The following is a 20597-nucleotide window of genomic DNA, read 5'->3' on the forward strand; positions in this document are numbered from 1 at the left end:
ACCAGCAGTGATGATGATGCTGGTGGTGATGATGAGAGATGGAGGTGAGAAACTCATTCACAACAGATCCCCATCAATGGCAGTGCTGACGGAGCGATTGGTTGGTTTTCTATCTGATTAATGTTGCATGGATTCAGACATTTTATTCAATATTTAACACGTTTACATTTGCTGCGTTCGAGTCTGTCACTCACTAATGCTTTGTTGTACGACGTACATGCACGAGGACAGATGGGTGTTGTAGACGTGTTCTGTAATCTCACGTTTTACCACCAGGTGGCAGCGTTGCACAGTTGTTTTCTGGTTGATAAACATAGACTACATTTTTATTAGTCTTATTTAACATAAAATAAGGGTTTTTGTGTACTAAATCACTGAACTACATATGTATTAACCATAGTATACAATCCAATTGTTCCTATAACATTTAATTAAACTATTTTTATTTTAAAATAATTTATGTATTTTCCTTTTTAATTTGACACTATAACCTATTGCGATGTCAGTCAATTGCAGTCCAATAGGTTAAATGCATGGATCTCTTTGCTGTTTGCAAAATAAATTATGTCTTAACTTGTTTTACTGATGAAAATTAAATTAAGTTACACCCAGATATTTATACATTTTTTCTTCAAGGATTTGCCCAACTATTTAGAAGCCCTCAGGTTTTGAACCTCTCAGTGTAACGTGTCCAGGGAAACAGGAAGTGCAAACACATTTTCCTGGTTATGTGATCAATAATTTGTCATAAAAGTAGAAGACCTGTTTTTCGCAACTGAACAGTAAAACATTAACTTCATATTATTACTTTTCAGTAAAACTGAGATAATATAATTGTTGCCATTTCACAAAACCATGCAATACAAGTGAAAAAGCCATAACTGCTGTAGGCCTACATTTGGATCATATTTTATGTCATACCATGTTTAACTAAAATGTTTGTCAAACCTTAGATGAAATTATGTTGTCATACATCTCAACATTACATGTTGCATAACTAACAACAGATTTAATTAGTGTAGTCCCCTTTAAGCATTTGAGGTTAGTTTTGACGCACAACATGTTTCTGCACAAAGGGAGGGGGGGGTCCATTTTTTACGGACGAATTTGAGATGCTGTCCATTTAGGAATGTAACCACATGGTGTAACTTGAGTGGCCCTCTTGTCTTGTCAGGCTATTCCTGTACATCTCTGGGACATTTGAACTCTAAGTCTATTTTCCACTTGCTTAAAAGGGTCTCATTAACTTTACTTGCAGTAAAGTCTCTTCAAATATCTGGAACATAAACACACCAAATGGTTTTTCATACACTTTGGAAGAAAAAAATGTTCCCACTGTATGCACAATCTCTGAGAAGATATAGCCTTTTGACCACTACATACAATTCAAAAAGATATGTTAAATGGATTGGCATTATAGGTTTAATACTATTTACTACACTACAATATTGCAAAACAAGTCTAGTTGATCAATACTGAGAACAAAAAAGCCTCTAAAACCTATTGTATTGGAAAGTATACTAAAGGTTGTTGCTAAATGGAGACGATTTGTTTTTTTAGATTATTTTAAACACGTCTCTTAGCATACTATCAAACCTTATGTTGTGTAAACGTCACTAAGATGTGACTTTGAATTGTTGTACTGCAATTTAGAAATGTACACTGATTCAGCTAATAGGACTTCTTTGGTCAATTCATTTCTATATGTTCAGTGAACGTCCATGGATAGGTATGTTTGTAGTCCTATATAAGAGAATAAAACCACAAGCAGTTTCTAAAACAAATCAAGCCTCTTAAAGGTGATATAATGGCACAATAACAATTGTGGAAATCCTACCACTTCTATATTCTAAAAAATATATATATCTCAAGGTTGATCATTCGCATTGATCAAATTATTCAATTTGCTAATATTAAACTTAAATGCCTAAACAATCTGACTTCTCAAGATCTCAATGACATGGTGATACCTCTTTGTGTTTTAAGATCTGTGTATGGGCAACATTAGTCCATGCTCTATACTTGTTCCAACGAGAATAAGCATTTTATAAATATATAAAAGCATCTGATGGTTTGCTGTAAAGAGCTAAGACAATGACCAGGAATTCATTTGAAGCTTTTTCCATCTAAAGAAATGTAATGAAGATCAGTGAAGAGACATTTTTCTCCACCTGTTTTTATTAATGCAACAGACAATGTTCTGAGTCTATCAATACTATCAATCATATTGAAATATTCAGGACAGATTCTTGACGTACAAATGTTTTTTTCTCTGAAATTCCATAGACTGTAAGGTGCAACATACCGGAGGACTGGAACATCTGGGAAATGATGCCAGGAGAGGCTGTGCAGGGGCAAGAGGAATGTGAAGAAAAAAGATGAACGATGTGTGTGTGTGTGTGTGTGTGTGTGTGCGTGTGTGTGAGATTGTGAGTTGACGTCAGAGCTGCGTCTGTGCATGCTCTGGAGAGCAGGACATCCTGTGGAATTGTTCTCAGCGAGGCCCGAAGAATGTAAAGCAGAAACCTCTCCCTTCTCGTTAGTCTCGGCGAAATGTTGGAGTGGCACGATGACATATCAATTTTGGAGAGGAATGAGGGCGGGGGAGGCTAAGGGAGGGAGAAGAACAAGATCTTCATTAAAATCTTACTGTGTTCATCAAGTCTTTGAGAAGGTGCATAGAAAGACTGTAAAACAATTGCGTGTGGGCTTCAGATTAGGCTTCAATTGTTGTTTGATTTTATTAATGTGCATGGCTCCCCTTTTTCTAGAGCATAGAATATATATATAAACATCAGAAAAAGCAAGAGATAGACATGGAAATACTCAGCTATGCAAAGCACAACAGAAGTGTAAAAGAGAATGTTGATATTTGCTTTGCAGTTTTTGTCACTGTACAGGTTTTCAGACAGACAAGACGCCATGAGGCAAACATGTCTGCAGAGAAGTGAGTGTGGGTGTGAGGAAGGGAGGTAGGTAGGTGGTATGGGAGAGGAGTGACGCAGGCTGGATAAAGCGGGGGTGTTGTGGGTGTAGCTATTTTTAGCCACTGTGAGGAGACACATATTAGCTGCATTTCTTTGGCCTATCCCAGCTTCCTGCGTCACTTTACTCCTGGCTTGTCTTCTCTCCACCGAGAGTCATGTGACAGGTGCAACCCCGAGATCCAGAGGTGGGACACGAATACTAAGCAGCCGAGGATGAGGAAGACTGCAGAGAACAAAGGGTGGATGCTGTCTGCGAGTGTCTCCTCCCACAGGCTGAACAGTGAGATTATACCGCATCCAGAGATGTGCTCGTGATGAACTGGTCAGGGTGTTTCCATGCTTTCTGCACAGTTCATGCTGAAACAGGCTTCAGCATCATGTGACCTTGTAAAAGAAAAATTAGGAATGATGTAGAATGTTCTTGACATATAGCCCACTGAATTTCCTCTTAACCTGATTGAAATATAAACATATTTTACAATATAAATGATAGATGATTTGTTATTTGGACACCATCTATTTGCTTAGCTGATCCTAATGAGTACATATATATACAAGATCTTATTGTCAACATGTTCAGCTATTAAATGTCCCAGAAATGTGCAAAAACCATTGTAATCATTACAATTGATAGTGATGATGTTGAGTTATAGTTGTCAAGTTTGTAATTCAACTCAATAATTTCAATATCACCCAAAAAATGTGTTTTGTCTTCTTGGGTAATAAAATTAGGTAAAGTGTGTATAGGCTGCACAGATAGTAGTTTGCAATAACATTAAAGGATTAAAAGAGCGTGAATGGAGAAAACCTATTTAAAATACCACAATAGAGTCTGTCTGTTTTGCTGGTAAAAAGAAGGTAAACATTTTGACATGAAGACATTCTGTACACAATGTTGTATCTGCTCTGCAGATTGCATCATTTATGAATGGCAAGTAAGGCACAAAGCCGGGTGGAGCCATGTGAGAAACAAGCGCTTTTGATTGGATGATGCAGTTAGACGGGTTTCGAGGTTCATGCTGATTGGCTGTGTGGCCGAATGGGCGGAGCTTGTAGTGACAAGGGTTGTGGTGGTTTACGCTCGGTGGAGTAGTGCTGCGTCTGTCAGAGCTAGGAAGGGAAACAGTTTCAATCTGGTTAAACCGCTCTATGTGATTTTTTTAAATGTATATCCTTTTCACGCGGTCCACCAAGGAGGACAAAGAGTTAAAAGAGCAAAACTGTTGCATCTTGCTCAATTCAAGCGAGCAGTCTGGTTTTACATTTGGACCTTTCAAATAAAAAAAGCTTTATGGAGCAGCAGCGGGGCATCTGTAGCTTCACCCCGGGTGGGTCCGCACGCTGCGGGACTGGGGTCTCCACCGGTCAGCCCACCATGCGTTTGTGCATCACCTCGACCACCGGCAGCCCGGTGGAGCTCACTGTGCCCCTGGGAGAGACTGTGGAGGGACTGAGGACTCACATCTCCCACAAACTGAGACTGCAGACTAACAGAATCGTCCTTCTGTTTAGAGACAGGTGAGTAATTCCTCATGTTGAATAAAAGACATGTTTCTCCGTCAGTTCTCTTTGGTATTGTGTATGCTGATTGTATATTGCATGCTGACTGTTTAATGTGTATATGGCAGGCAGCTGACTGCAGGCAAACTGGTGGACCTGGGTGTAGCAGATGGAAGCAAACTGACCCTGGTCCCTGCCATTGAGGCTGGTTCAGCGGTAAGTAGGCCGGTGTACATGTCACCAGTGGAGGAAAACTAAGTACACATATAGAGTATGGTAGTCAAGTAAAATATTAAGGTACTTTACAGCTATATTTATTTTCTGTTACTTTGCATTTCTACTTCATTACATCTCAAGATTGGTAAATGTTCCTGTTGTCTCCTCAACATTAAGTTACTTTGCAAATGCAGATTAACAATATAATTGACAGATACATTATGTATTATTATGGATTAAGATAAGACTTGATTGATCCCTTTCACAAGCTACTTTTATTATCCAAAGAAAAAGGCATATAAAAAATTCACAAATGCAAAAACTGCAACATTAAATCACTGCTTCTTACACTATGGAGAAACAAACTGCACTTACTTCATGAACACATTTAATCACACTTAATTTAGTGATGTCATGTTGATATTTTTTTACTGCAGTGCTCAACTGCCAGAGCTGAGAGAACTATAATGGACGTCTTGGAAAGTTTGCCAGAAGTCAAGGTAAGATAAACGTATTTTCAATGCCATTCTGTTATTAACACTTGTTGAATGCATGAATGAGGCGATTTAAAAACAAATGTTTTCTTCGAAGAACTCGTCCTGAGGAAGTGAAGCTGCATGGTGTTAATTGAACAGCTGTATGATTGAGCTGTCAGGGGAAAAGAAAAGCCTACACATTCTTGTTTTAATGTTTCGAGGAAAACATGCATACACATGCAAACATCCTTAACAAAGGCAATTCACACCTGATTACTGACAGTCATACAGAATCCTCCCCACACACAAACATTTGAACACATTTCAATATTTCCATGTAAACTGAAATGTTCATAAAACCAAAGTGAGTTCAGGAGGCTGTGCTGTTAACAGATACACCATGCTGCTCTTCTGTTTTGTTTCTGACAAAGTCGTTTCCTTGCTGTTGCCACAGTATACATGAGTGCCAGCAAAACCTTAAAGATTGTACATTTATCTCTGAAGTAACTTTTTCTATCCTGCAGATCAGTGACTTCCTGTCTGGGCGCTCGCCTCTGACCATCAACCTGGGAGTCGGAGCCCAAACGATGTATGTGCAGCTCCAGCTTACTGCACAGAACGTGGCAGATCTGAGAGCTGGGGGAAGCAGTGAGCTTCAAACTGACCTGCCTGCCACCGCCATGACGAGCCCCCCTAACCCCTGCACCAATACCCCAGGATCCACCTCACCTGTTTCCCAAACATCAAAGTCTTCTGTCTCCACGTCCTCGATCCAACTGAGCTCTCAAAGACACAAAACTTCCTTTAACTCAGCAGCTCCCCCCTCCCACTCCCTCACCACAGCTCCTCCACATGAGGCCTTTACTCCCCGCTCAATACACACATCTCCTTATGTTCTTTCAACCCCTTCTTCGCCTTCTGGTTGTCCACATCCCAGCTGTCCAGCACCAACAGCCACACCGGTCTGTCCTCCTGCTCCAACCGGCTCCATCCCTGGACCCCACAGCCCAGTGCCAGCCTCCACCTTCACAGAGGTTAGCTCTATAAGTCTACTGCATCATATGCTTGTCATTATCTTTCAATCATGTGATTGTGTATTACCATATGTCGATACCTGATTTCAATGCAATATAATTAAATCGTAGGAAGAGAAATTATCATAATCAAGTTTTGCCCTGCCCTTATTCCAATGCTTAGTCATAGTTTCACCACTATGCCATAACAAGCTGTTCCAAATATGATCTTTTTAACATTTATGGTTTTTACTCCTAGTAATGGATGGTAAAAAACATGTGTTCTTTCTGTTTTACAGAGTAATGTTCATGCCTCATCCACTTCAGAGCTGTGTAAGCAACCAGGAGCTGTCATAGAAAGTCTTGTGAGCCACTCTCCAGGTGTCTTCTCCGGGACTTTTTCTGGTAAGTGAGTGAGTTAACATAACAGCGTAATCATTTTCCATTATTTTAATTGAGATAGACAGAGAATAATATGTATAAATCCCCAAAGGGAAAAGTGTCACAGAAGTGCTGATAGGCTTATAATTGAAATCCCAATGATATACAATAACTAAACATAAATAATAAGTTATCTTAATTGTATACCATGAGACTAAAGATAGGGAATACTCTTTAGTTATATAAACTGTACAATGATAGTGTTATTTTGTATCCTACATACAGTCAAATATATAATCTTGTATCCTGCAAGGTACAGAACTGTCCTTCGATATAAAAACTAAATTCATTTCAAGGACGGCAGAAATGTAAAAGTTGTTTAACATTAGCTCAATTGTGTTTTCTAGGCGTTCAACTAACAATTATATTCTTTAATTGAGGTATCTGCAAAAGCTGTTGTTGATGAGCTGATTAATAACTTTGCTTATGAAATAGTAAAATGATTATAATAGCCCAAGAAGACGTGTTCAGATTGCTTACTTCATCTGACCAGCTATTTAAAATATCTTCTATTTTATGAAAAAGATGAGCAGCTAGTTATTACATTTGAGCAGCTGGAAGAGCAAACAGATAGTTTTTGTTGGCCTAAACATTACTATACAAATTATTTGAGTATTATATTGCTTTATCTTAATCCACAATTGTTATTGATTCAGATCAAATGTGTGCAGTTTTCTTATTCTCACTTGGTATCCCATCAGGCTCTCTGGCCCCTTGCAGTCAGACCGGCATCAGCCATTCTCGACGAGGCTTTGGCATCATTCTCCAGATTCTCCAAGACCTCCTCAGAGCGGCCTTCCTCCACCAGGGGGCTCAACCTGCCCCTCCTCATCTCCGCTGCCCTAATATGAACCCTCCTCCCGGCCCACTGCTCACAGCCGAGCAGCCAAGCAAAGCAAAAAGCAAAACACTGGTCACCCAGAGGGCAGAGCACAGTAAAACCCAAGGTGATCACATGATATTATACACTTGAATACTGCATGATTTGCTGGAGGCTGCATTCATAAATACATCCGCTTTTATCCATCTATGCCTGCTACTTGATGTTACCCCCTTTATTACCTCTGCCACATATTTCCATTACTTTGCTTTATTTTTTTATTTATTCTCCGTTGTACTAAAATATATTAGCTGAAGATATACCGTCCAGGAAGATATGTAAAAGAGCAACAAAGACATATAAAACAGATTTAAAGAGACATAAAGCAACTACAAAAATGGCAAAACAACCCTCAAATTAGCATAATAAGAGGGCAGTTCAACCACAAAGGCACACAATACAATCAACTAAACTGTCCACTAAGGGGCATAAAAGACCAAAAGAGACACAACATGACTATAAATAAATGCAGAACAACTACAAAGAGACACAAAATTACTACCAAGAGACACAGAATGACCAAAAAAGGTAAAAAATGATGGAGATAAGAGGCACATGTACCTGGGGATACAAAGATGACCTAAAAGAGACACACAAAAAAGAGTCATTATTAACCCTGCTTCTATTGCTTTTGTAAGAGAGATGGGCCTTTGCCTGTCTGTCCCATGGTCTGCCCCCAGGGGCCAATTGTCTCATAGTTCAGCCATGCAGGCTTTATAATTAATTTCCACTGGGAGTCAGTGTATAAAGCACTCTCGTCTTTACTCTTCTACAACTCAAAGTCAAATCTCCTGCATATACATAGATGTCATTATTTACACCAGAACATACCAACCAATAACGTTCTCATTGTGCAGCATGTCTAACAAATTGTTATTCCTCCCTATTGCAGGTGAGGAGAGTCCCCCCTCATGCTCGTCCACACACGAGAATCAAACATTGCACTGTAAGCTGGAGCGCCTGCAGCACTTGATGCTTCAGAGGCGTCTTCGCAGGCGGACTCGCAGGAACTCGCAGACGTCTCACCCATACCAGCACCGTCACCATCGTCCCTAGTCTCCTGCAGGGAAGATACCCTCTCACTGTGATCGCTGTGGCAGCTTTCTGGTGTCAAAAGAAGCAAATCTGTAGACCAAAGCTGATCTCTGAACTTGTGGACTTGTTTAAGAGCAGCAGACTGAACGTTGTCGCTATTTTTACACTCTGAGCAGTTCTAAAGAATGTATTTCCAAAATGTCTGTGGAGCATGACTCCTGTGCTGTCCCTGTGCTGAGTATTCATCTGACTCTGTCCTTCACTGACATCGCTCTCATTGTCAAGAAAGGTTATAATGTACATTTTCATGATATACATTTTGGTGTTTGTACAAAGCGTACTATGTGTTTGTTCGTTTATTTCAATGCCTTAAATGTCCATGTCTTGAATGTAAACTCTATGTTTGGTTCTGTGCCGAGGATGTTCCTCTTAAATGTTTTACTTATGCAATATATAAAGTGTAAATACAAAGAAGGGAAAAGAAGAATAAAGAAAAACCTTCAAAACAAAGAGTTGTCTTTGTCAAGCCCACTTTTGAGGACGTGTGCTGACTAAAACTTTCTGCACACATGACTGCGATTGCTGATGTAAAACAGGGTTGGTTGTGTGTAAGGCCTGTAGAAATGGGTGACCCTGGACTATTGGGCCAAAAACCCTAAAACACAAATGAAATCAGAATAAAAAAGAGAACTAGACCAAAGAGCGACTCTGGAGGTCATGACCGAATCCCCCCACACACAAAGGGGAAGAATCATCTGGCTGTGGACCTGAATGTAAATCACAGCAGGTTTGATAAGGACAAAGTTACGCCACACTCCTTTCCGATTCAGAATGAACCCCCCCACCTGCACTCAGGTATGTGAACGGTTCTTCTCTTCCGACATCAACGACTCCACTGCAGGGGGTCAGTGTTATCTTTCCTTAAACTGTTTTGTTGAAGTACATTGAGAGCAACTATCTTAAAAGCTGTATCAAACTCCTTGTATATATACACTCAATCAAACAAATAGTTGTAGTGAACAGTGACTGCTTTAATGTTGACATGGGTGCACATACTATCGACTGATTAAATGACATAAGATCATATTACTTCACAAAAATCAGAGAATGAACAATATATTTTAAAAAAAACCATGGAATAAGTTACTAAAATCTGCCTACCAACATCAAACAGCTCACTATGAACGTGTTATATCTTGTTTGCTTTATCACACATAATCAGGTTCATACAAACAAAACACCAAACCATTTAAAAATGTAGATCTTTATATATTGAAATATGTTTTTACCACAAGTAAAATGTATGACTAAATATAACTAATACATATATTTATAACCTATTGGATCTTCTGACTACTGCTGAGAGGAAGCAACTATACTGATAAAATAAAAATGCCAGCTCAATATTTCACACACTATTAATGTTGCCACTTCCTACCTTATTACTTTAATATGTTAACTTACCTTTTCCTTTCGCTGCTAATTATTTTTGTTCAGTGCATCTGTACTAATCATCGTTTATTTTATTAACATGTGCTTGCCTCTTTCTTGTTACTCTTCTACTCTATTAATAACTTTTTTTTAGATTGCTGACTCCTGTTATATAAATATACAGTCAATGGTTATATTTGGATTGGCCTGGATGTCCTCACCGGTAGGTAGGGGGCGGTATGGGCCCTACAGGTCTCATGGTGCCGCAGAAGAAGACTAAGCCCTCATTACAGCTGAGCTCGCTCCTCCTCCCTCATTCGACCTGCAGCCCGTTCAGCATTCACTTGTCCATGCTACTGAAAGGGTAATTGCTTTTTCAATATAATTAATGACATGTTTTCACGGTGAATTTACTTCGCAAATGTTGCATTCACTAGGCATAACTTACTTTTGATATATGCTCTATTAAATCGAATGCATTGCCAGCACAAGCTTGTCAACCAATTTATTGTATCGAGTTGATTTAGGTTGGAATACAGGTGAACATCGGTATTAGGACTAATGTTTTGGTTTAACTCGCTAACAAGTTATGTAAGATATTGTGGCCTGTCACCGCATTCCGAGCTGTCAGTTGACAGAAGTGGGGCTGGAGCTCCGCGATACAAAATGGCGCCGAGAGTGAAAGTGCTGGCTACCTAATCCTATCACATAAGGGCCAACACGCTCAGGCGCCTGCGGCCTAGCTAGGAAAACAGCTATAAATGGTGGCTGTGCGTTACATTTGAGAAAATGCACAATAAAATGTCATTATTAGCGTGTGTACGGTTAATTGGGATGTATGGTATTGTTTGACACCAAGAATATCGTTTTGTGGTTAGGGTTTGTCGATTACCTACTTTCGTTTTGCCTTAGCAGACAATATTTGCCAAAGTTGGAAATTGGTTTTTAATGTAATGTGTAAATATTAACGTTTTTATTTATTTTTTAAAGATGTCGGACGAAGGTAAATTGTTCATCGGAGGACTGAGCTTCGAGACCAACGAGGACTCTCTGGCCGCGGCTTTCGAAAAATATGGAACCATCGAAAAAGGTATAGTAGGCTATTTACTGTTAGGGCAGTGTTTCCCCTATATACAAATAGTGGCGGCGCAGCGCCGCTGCTGAAATATGAGCGCCGCTGCTAGGGGGTGCCACCCAGGTAACACAAAAATTCTTAAAATAATAATAAGTGGCGACCCTTTTTCATTTTTGATTGTTTATGTGGATTTGTAGTATTTGTCTTACTGTATGTTCAATAAAGGTGTATTTTTGCTAAATCTTGAGACATTGCCCCGGACCCCCCTAGAGGATGTGACGTCCACCCCCCAATTCAAACATGTTTATACCATACTGAATACATTTGAAGCCATTTTGACGTTTATTACCTATGTCAATAAGTTTCTGCAGTGTATTTGTCTTTAGTAGAGATTTTGCATTTATTCTTTACATATAAAATGTCACCTAAAATCTCACCTAGGGCAGCAAATTGTCTAGAACCGGCCCTGGTACTAGGCCTCAAGAGCCTTTCTTGTGCAGACACATAGAAACAAATTGGCGGGGCGCACTTTGCACACACTAAACAATTCCACGCGCTCCGCGCTCACATTATGCTGGGCCCACATGCCTTAGCACCGCTGCTATGACTCCATCCTAGGGGAAACACTGTACGGTTATACATACTTTTACAGTTATACAAATATTTATCTTTTCCAATTATAAATATATGTAATCTTTTTATTTTATTTCAATTCTAGAAAATGTTGTTTTAAATATTAATTTTTCCCCGTTCCTCTTTCCCATTAGTGGATGTGATCAGAGACAAAGAGACAGGGAAGTCTCGCGGTTTCGGCTTCGTGAAATACGATAATTCAGAAGATTCTAAAGATGCACTTGACGGCATGAACGGCAAGGTAAATATCACTTCACAAAATACCCCTGTTATCAACGTGTTTGCAATCAGAATAACTTTATTCTCCCACAGTACGAGGCATGCATAACATTTTAAAGATACAAATTACACAAATTACCTTTTTGGAAAAATACACATCCAAGTGAAAACAAAAACTATAAGTAATTATAATAAATACATAGAAAATTGGAGAAAGTATTAATCACTTGTCATTTTAATAGTTTTTACTTTCCACAGATGTTGGTTTCTTAATATTAACAGTTTTCTTAATGATTGCCACATTTGTAAATGGTCATTTCTTTAAAAACACGATTGCCTATGTATTGCAGACTCTGGATGGACGGTGTATTCGCGTGGATGAAGCCGGAAAGGGTGGCCGCACCAGAGGAGGAGGTTACAATTCTGGCCAGAGAGGACAGCGAGGTGGATTCAGCGGGCGTGGGAGAGGTGGACGAGGTTACTCCAGAGGTGGACACTAGTTGTCTGCTTGTCTTTAACATGTTCTGTTAACTGTTCATGCTTCTGCCCTGTTGGTCAATCATAACCTTGTGTTTCAGGAGGTGGATACAATGGAGACAGGGGCTATGGTGACAGGAGCTACAACGAAAGAAGCTTTAGTGGAGAGGGGCGATTTGGAGGTGGCGGTGGCCAGTACAGCAGGAGCAGCAGTGGCGGATACTCAAGCTACAGAGACAATAGGTAAGAAATTGTTGACTTTAAACCAGTTGAGACAAGACCAATTTGCTTGAACCATAGTTAATGTGATTTTATATTGAATCATTTTATTCATTTTTTATTTTCAGGGGTCAGGGGTCATACGGTGAACGCTCCTACCGCGATGGATACGACAGCTATGGTAAGCTTCTTTGATATGACAGTGTCTGTTTATGTACACTTATGTTGGGGCTGTTTTAAGTTTTTTTTAAATGTTATTTTAAGATTAACACTTAACTATTTATTTTTTTATTAATTAGTATAAACACACAATTAGGATGCTCCGATCGCCAATTGTGGGGCCGATCGCTGGTATCGGCCGATCCGATTGAGTGGGTGGGGGATATGGGGATCTTCCATTTAAAGTGATGTTTAAAACTCAGTTAATGGGGCTCATTCACTGGCACTTCCACAAACATCAACCAACATAATTATTACATTCAAATGAAGTGCATTATTCAAGTTTACATTAACTTTGGATAATAACACTGGCGAAATGAGCGGAAGCGCTCTCTTTTCCTCTCCCCCTCTCTTTCTCTCCTGACAGCCCGTCAGTATCTCATGCAGCTCACTGATCCAGTAATGAGTGACCCGACAGTGAAGAATGAATATATTTATAACTAATTTAGCTTGTTCCAGAGGTAGATAAAATAGCTAAGTGTGTTAGGTCTAACTCTTAGTGTATGTTTTGCTCCGCTCACCGGTCCGTCACAGCGGGCGGAGCTGCAGGATTTCTGCTTCACACACGTTGCATACCGCTATTTTATTGTAATTTTCGGGCACCTTAAAATACTGCCAGACCGGTGAAGCCATTTTGGCGAGCTTGTTTTGCCGCGCACAGAGAAAAGTGTCCTGTATTTTACGTCATGTGATCGGCTCTCACAATCGGCATTTTTAGAGAGCACCGAACGATCGGCAGAGAGCGAATATCGGCCGACATCGATCGGCGGCCGATCGATCCTACATACAATATTGATTACACCTAAGATAACCTGTTTTGGTAGGCTGATTTATAAAACACTAGGCCGCATCAAACATTTAATGTAAAAACTTCACAGCCCCAACATATGAAGACCTGTATGATGTATGTCCCTCAGTTTTGTACCGAGCCCAACTTGATGCCTCTTTATGCAGTTGCCAAATTTCGCTAGCCCCCCTCCGTCCCACTCTAAAGAGGCTGGCCATCAATTCGAAACACAGAAAACTTCCTTATTTTGATATTGCTCGTATCCCATCGTCTGGAGCCCCCAATATTAAAAAAACTGAGGGAGGGTTGAGGGGGGTTTTGTGAAACTCCAGTGTTGGAACTTTCCGTGTCTTTACCTGTGTGCCCACTTCTTATCCTCAGCTGCAAACGAGTAAACATCCTGATTCAAGATCATCACTTGGCTGGCTGTATGTCAAAGATGCGCTCCTCGAAAAAAGAAAAATGTCCATGTGTTATTGCTGACCTTAGTTTTGTAGTTCTGTTGTGGTAGCTCAAGCATCTTAAAAATATTGTAGCCTTGAGTTTTGGTCATTCCTTAATGAACCATGTTACAAATTACAGTTAAAAACTCTTACCTTGTTTAATTGGACATATTTTTCCTCAAAGGTCCTTTTGTTAACTAAAAGGCATCTGTGTAATCTGATTTAATTCTGTAAAGTCCCTATGAGAGGACCGAACACAGCTTTCGCTTAACAGCCACAACCATCGCTATAGACTTTTTGCCCAGCACGTAAAGTGTTCCTTTTAGTATTTTATATTGAAATATACGTTGGGGCTTTTTTCCCCCCTTAACTTATTTTCCCCCTCAGTTTCTGTGGCTGACTTCCTCTTGGCAGATTTTTAAACTGAGAACGGAGATCCATTTGCTCTTAAACTGACTTTTGGGGGATTTTGGCTAAATTCCTTGCACTATTTAACTTCGTCTAGCTGAGGCTCCTGTATGTTCAATTTCCCAAAAGAGTGAATTCCTTTCAGACTTGTGAACTCCACATCCGAAGTGCCCGGCTGTTCATGAAGTTGCAAATTGCAGCATGCTACAGTCTGTCCAAGGTATCTTCTGTGCTCTGCTCAACATCTGCATTTTAAATGTGCTGTCAAATGGACTAATCTTGTTTAAATGATTGGAAAATGTAACTTTGTTTCCCCAAAGTAATATCTCTACCGGGAACAGTTTTGTACTTTATGTTCTTTGTATGATCAACAATTTTCTTTCTTTGTCAGTTTGGCTTCATGGAGCCGATTAAACAGACTGTGGAAAATAACCTTGATTCTTTTGCCTTTCAAAACTACCGCATGGGGGAGTTTAGCCGATAGCTGTAGGCTTATGTAACTGTAAATGCTGCGTGAGAAGTCAACAGCTTGAAGCACTGAAATTGCACATTTTGATTTGGAGGGCAATCTTTAATTGGCAGTTTATTCTACATTTCTAAGAAAGAAATGGTCATTCGAATCTTTTAAAAGTCCACTTCCAGTCCACAAGCTGCCTGCCTGATCCAAGATTTCAAAATGTAAAGATGGTTTTTGGCCCAGTGCATCCTTAAATGTCTAGAAACCATCAACTAGGCAACTTGATCGTTTGAAATCAAACTTCTAGTGATGTTTGAAGAATAATCTCCTAAAGTGGCACATGTAACGCAGGGAATCATCATCAGTCTGGGTCTGGTCATGTTAATGCTTCATTACGTTCAAGAGGTCAGCTACTTCAAAAACCTACAAGTCCTTGGAGAGTGTTGCGCCTTCCAACAAGTGCTCATCAGCGATGAAAGCTGCTCTCTGGTCAGGTCAAATGTGGAGAAAGTAGGCCAATGCACGTGAGGTAAAAAAAATCTCCTTTTGCTTTGCTCACATCCTTCAAACTCAGTTCTCATTGTTTCCATGAATTCCTTCAAGTTAGTCATACGTTTCTAGTCCTTTGCTTCAGATGTCGCCCACAACATGCCATGGCCTCTACCCCGATTGGAAAAGTTAATTGAGAGAATGTTTCTAAGAAGCTCCTATGGATTGTAGTGGTCCACCTCCTGAGTCCACCAAAAGAAAAGCTTTGGCCTCTAAGTCATGGGTAGTATTGTGCTCAGTCCACTTCTGTTCACTGCACTAGTCCTCACATTTGCTCATGTAATGCCCCACAACAGTCCTAATTGACGTCTAGACTGTATTCAGTTTCTCTTTGCACCCTTGTATTTGAATAAGTGGTGAGTTTCAGAGACTAATAGGGTTGCATGCATTTTATTGTGATTGTGTCAAAAGTTAATTGCTGTGCTTAATACACCTTTTACTCTTTTTCTTTAGAATGAGCTGGCTGGCAGAAGCTTCAGTGAATCTCCTCACAGATGACATATCAGGCTGTAGATGGCCGTGACTGATGCAGTTCCCGTTAACGGGTGAGTTATTGCAAAACGTTGTGACCTGATGTTTTTATAGTTGGTGCAGTGGTTATTTGCATGGCTGATTATGTGTTTCTGCCTTGTTTCAGGTCAAATGTGCCGCAGTTATGGTGCAGCTGTAAGCAGTGGCTACATGGGAGGAACCGACCAAGATCAGGCTGATTCCAAGTTGGAGGCCGTGGTTGATGCTAGTTTGCCTGAAAGACTTTCAAATGTAATGGCAGCTAATGAAAGGTCCTAGAGAACGAATGGACCAGATGACAGAGCTTGTCCTGACACAAGAAGCAGTTACTTTCAAGCAATGTCGTACAGTCATATTTGTTCAATCAAAAATGCAAGTTTTCTGGTTATTGTTTTGTACTTTCAATAATAAATTGATGGATCAAACTTTATTGTGTTTGGGTATATTTCATGATTGCCAAAATATTTAGTTTATTAAAATTGAATATCAGACTTGACATTGGAGGATTTAGGTGTTTGACAGATTTAATCAATGTGTTGGATGATGAAAGTTTGGAGCAATTAGGCTGTAATCAAAACACTTTATTGATTTCAGAGGGATATCAGGTTTTGTGACAGCTGCAACCTAAAAGAGATTTTTCAAAATGAGGTTAGGGGTGGGGAACCTTTTTCCACTCAAGGGCCATTTCAAAAATCACAGCCCATTCATTTCGCCTTTCTTTCATGCTGTGCAAAGAAAAAGCAACCTCTTAAACTAGATATTTGACCATGACCTGCGCATGCATGCACCGTGGCATGACCACCAAAACGGAAAGATATGGACACAAGATGTGTGCAAATGTATTTAGTTTCATATCCATGTGGACATGATTTAAGTGGGGGGGATCTAACCTCATCTAGGGGGGTTTGGGGGCAGGAACCTCCTGGAAGATTTTTTTTTTAATTTTGAAGTTAAAAGCATCAATCTGGTGCATTTAGAGTAAAATTAATAGATCTATGGATACATCTCTCAACACCCATATGAAACAACTGTAAGCAGATTTTTTTTCTTTATGGATATTTTACAAATCACTCTGCTTTTAAACTGTATTGTTTAATAACTTTTTTTTACTGTCATTAGTATTTTATACCTGTTTACTTTATTCTCTTTTTTTATAACTGATCATAAAGATGTGCCTTTACCTCACTGGTTGGAGAAAAAGCTTCTTATATTCGTTAGCATAGCTAGCTAACCAGATGCTAATAAAGTTATTGACTGTATGATCAGTATGACAGATGAACAGATCGCCACTGGGCTTACAACGAAAGACACAGCCATGCAAAAACTGCGGCATGTGTACAGCTCCTTATGGGTACTGCAATTTGTGAAGTCCCGGCCCGGAGCCGTGTTCTGGTGCTCTCCGTTAGAACTACACCCCTGTCAGACGAGACATATACAACGTGAGGCTCGTGTTGTGTTCAAGGACCCTGACCTTGGCCAGGAAAAACAGGCACTCGCTTGTTTAATTATTCTGCGGTCTAGATTTCTTGCGTGTTTATAAATTACCTCGAGGGCCGTACCAAATGGTCTCGCGGCCCGGAGGCCGGAGGTTCCCCACCCGTCATCGTGAGGTACAAATAAAATGACGATACTGTAGGCAAGTTTGGTGGATCAAAAGTTGCTGTAATTTGTAAGCAATGGTTTGTAGATCATAATGCTGTGTAGCCAAGTAGCTGTCCTCCATGCCTTATGCTCATCATGCTTGGGTAGAGAAAGTTGTACATGTAATTAAAAAGGACATTACTTAATACATTTATTTTGGGGGGGCGCCTTTCATAACACCCAAGGACACCTTACAGGGCATAGGGGCAATATAGGGAACAATTAAAACAGTGGATTTAGTGAAGTGAAGTATCATCACTTGCTTGATGGTGTGATAGCAGTGTACTATATAGCATGTGAAATGTGAGGATAATGGCCAGAGATACAGGAAATGTACATTCCTTCACTGAATGTATGTGAAATTGAATCCTAATTGATCAAATAAACAGGGTACACCAGGATAAGGTACAGGAAAAAAAGATACTTTATTATTGAACATTTACAATCTGAATTGAGCGAGGAACAAGGTGTTGAAGGCGGTGGAGCTCAGGACGCTGTACGTCGTTGATGGTGCTTACACGTACCACTTGAAGCCGAAACGCTTTTGCAGGTGCTCACTACGGGGCCGGAGGTTGAACAGCTCCTCTGACAGAGGGATGATCCAGCGGTCTGTGTGGTAGACCGTCTCACCAACCTGCAGAAATGTTAACAAACGCTTTTTATAAATACAATGGCCTTAATGATAACATACATTTGATTCTTAAGGCACTTAACTCTTATTATAGAAAGTTTATGTTGTGGTGCTAGGATGTTTCAGTAAAGATGTAAAAACTGTATGTACAGTTTATTTAAAAAATGTCAGGCAGCTTTGGTATGTACACATTGTTTTTATACAGTATGTATTCATTTAAACATGGCAAAAAAGGATCATTAAAGAAATATTGATGCCAAAGAAGTCATTAATTTATGGTGTCCATTTTGTTTTGTATAGCAATCAGCTGAATCCTGTTATTTACTAGTGAACTTAAGTGAAATGCTGTAATGTATTGACTGCTAAATGCTTTCTTTACAATTAAATGACACTCATGTATAATTTGTTGACTCACTTCTGACCTAAAATGTATTGAAAATATGATTTTTTTTGTAATACAGCAAAAATGAAGACCTGTTATAATCAGTGTTGGGACTCAGAAAAGTAACGAGTTACTGTAACGCCGTTATTTTTGGCAGTAACTAGTACTCTAACGCGTTATTTTTTTAATTCAGTAACTCAGTTACCGTTATTACATGGTGCGTAACTCCGTTATTTTTTTTATATAGTCTCGGCTCCCAGACGTTGGTGAGCGGCGCCAACAGCGAGGCGAACAGAGATGAGAACTGTACTTAAGTACAGTACTTGAGTAAAATGTACTTATATACTTCCTGTGTCACATGCGGAGACGCGCTGTGGGCGTGTTTTGTGTTTACTAACAAGACTATCATGGCGACGGCGGAGCTCAAGTCGAGTCTCTCCGCCTTGAGATATTCTCACTATTTAAATTTTGTCGAGCACAAAGAAAAGAACGTTTTAGTTAAAAGTAAGTTGTGTCTTGGCGGGTCAAAGATCCTATCTACTGGCCAAAACAGCAATTCAAATCTGTTGAAACATCTGCAGAAACAACATGCTGGGACGAAGCTAGTAGCTAAGACCACAGACCCAGAATCATCCGACGCCACTCTACCTCCACCTAAGCAACAGCGGCTGGATTTTAACCGAGGGACTGCTAGCCAGGAAAAGTTGATAAAGCCATTGCACGGTATGTTTTAGAACACATGCAGGTTATTTCTACTATTTCTATTTCTTGATCAACAGATTGTATTATTCTCCAATACAATAACAATACTGAAATGAAGGTTATAAGGGCATTAATGGGATCCCTTTTTATAAGTAACGCGTTACTTTTTTGTGTAAGTAATCAGTAAAGTAACTGAGTTACTTTTGAAATGAAGTAACTAGTAATGGTAACTAGTTACTGGTTTTCAGTAACTAGCACAACACTGGTTATAATGTCAGAAATATAATAAAAACAACTGAAATAGACTACAATCCGCACTTAACCAGTTAAGCCCTGAGCCTGTTTTTCAGGTTTAAGGCTCGAAAATGATATGTCCAGAACAAATGACTATCTTCACTTCTAACTTAATAATCTTTTTTCTCAAAGCAATGATACACCTGTGAGTTGGGTGTAGAAAAGTCACAATCAATATAGATGTTTTTATTTTTCAAGTAAATTCAGATTGCACATAGTAAAATAATGTCAATTATAGTTTCCGTCCAAAATAAACCCATTACTTATAGTGAAAACCACCCTTGAAAGATGGGATAGTAGACTAAAAGCTTTAGGAATCCAAACTATAACATATAATAAGTACCCTGTATCAAGATTGATGCAAAACAAGTGATATTTGACCTTTTAGAGAGGTTTAGCAAAACTAAAACACCTGGGGCCATTTGGGTGCATTTTCCTTATGTCTGGAACCCATCGGTCGATTTTGATGATTGACACCTTTTTTTGGCTGTTAGAGCCAATAGAATCGAGAGGGAGTTGCTAAATCCATCTAAACATGACCATTGGTGAATGAGAGTGATGCGCAGCCAGCATGCCCAAAACCGGAAGCTCTCATACACTCTCAAAGCAGCTATATATGACAACTAAAGGTTATTGATCATTAGTATATGATGATGTTAAAGTTGAGTCCCAAAAATGAGAGATCGCAACTTTTTTTTTCACCTTCCAGCCAGGAACGTCCTTCATGAGAATCGCCTCCTCTTCTAGATTTTCCCTCAGCATCCGCAAGGTTCTGGCATGAGTGGAAATAAAACGTTAACTGTTGTAATTGAGGAGAGTCAAGGCCATATGAAAAAAAATAAAAAAATGGTATCGCATTTGTCAGTGAGGCTTTTATGTGTCACCTTCGGTCGGTCTCTGCCTGCATCAGGGGCATCAGAGCGATCCTGGCTTCCATCTCCTCGATTTGCAAGCGCCTGCAATGCACACACG

General features: G+C 39.7%; 3 protein-coding genes across 5 annotated transcripts; 2 read left to right on the forward strand and 1 right to left on the reverse strand.

The window, feature by feature from the left end:
• The first annotated feature begins 26 nt into the window (after positions 1–26).
• LOC307018172 (midnolin) lies at positions 27–9058 on the forward strand. Its single transcript, XM_079648300.1, has 8 exons — positions 27–100; positions 2287–4505; positions 4616–4703; positions 5141–5203; positions 5704–6213; positions 6492–6597; positions 7335–7580; positions 8406–9058. The coding sequence occupies exons 2-8, from the start codon at positions 4279–4281 to the stop codon at positions 8567–8569; spliced, it is 1404 nt and encodes a 467-aa protein (XP_079504426.1). The 5' UTR covers positions 27–100; positions 2287–4278; the 3' UTR covers positions 8570–9058.
• A 1141-nt stretch (positions 9059–10199) lies between these two features.
• Positions 10200–16400, forward strand: cirbpa (cold inducible RNA binding protein a). Of its 3 annotated transcripts, none has more exons than XM_079648308.1 (8): positions 10200–10343; positions 10970–11069; positions 11822–11928; positions 12257–12383; positions 12485–12626; positions 12731–12783; positions 15919–16010; positions 16103–16400. In XM_079648308.1, exons 2-7 carry the CDS (start codon positions 10970–10972, stop codon positions 15921–15923), a joined length of 534 nt encoding a protein of 177 aa, XP_079504434.1. In that variant the 5' UTR covers positions 10200–10343; the 3' UTR covers positions 15924–16010; positions 16103–16400. The 3 variants fall into 3 exon arrangements, with proteins under 3 accessions (XP_079504434.1, XP_079504432.1, XP_079504433.1); XM_079648306.1 differs by having other exon boundaries at positions 10201–10343; positions 13990–16010; XM_079648307.1 differs by having other exon boundaries at positions 10202–10343; positions 12257–12374; positions 13990–16010.
• Positions 16401–18017: 1617 nt separating this feature from the next.
• ndufa13 (NADH:ubiquinone oxidoreductase subunit A13) lies at positions 18018–20591 on the reverse strand. The gene is made up of 3 exons (XM_079648311.1): positions 20510–20591; positions 20328–20397; positions 18018–18250 (listed from the first exon to the last, which is right to left on the reverse strand). Exons 1-3 carry the CDS (start codon positions 20560–20562, stop codon positions 18131–18133), a joined length of 243 nt encoding a protein of 80 aa, XP_079504437.1. The 5' UTR covers positions 20563–20591; the 3' UTR covers positions 18018–18130.
• Between the last annotated feature and the right edge of the window lie 6 nt (positions 20592–20597).

The sequence above is a fragment of the Notothenia rossii genome (assembly GCF_949606895.1).
Source record: "Notothenia rossii genome assembly, chromosome: 9".
NCBI classification, from domain to species: domain Eukaryota; kingdom Metazoa; phylum Chordata; class Actinopteri; order Perciformes; family Nototheniidae; genus Notothenia; species Notothenia rossii.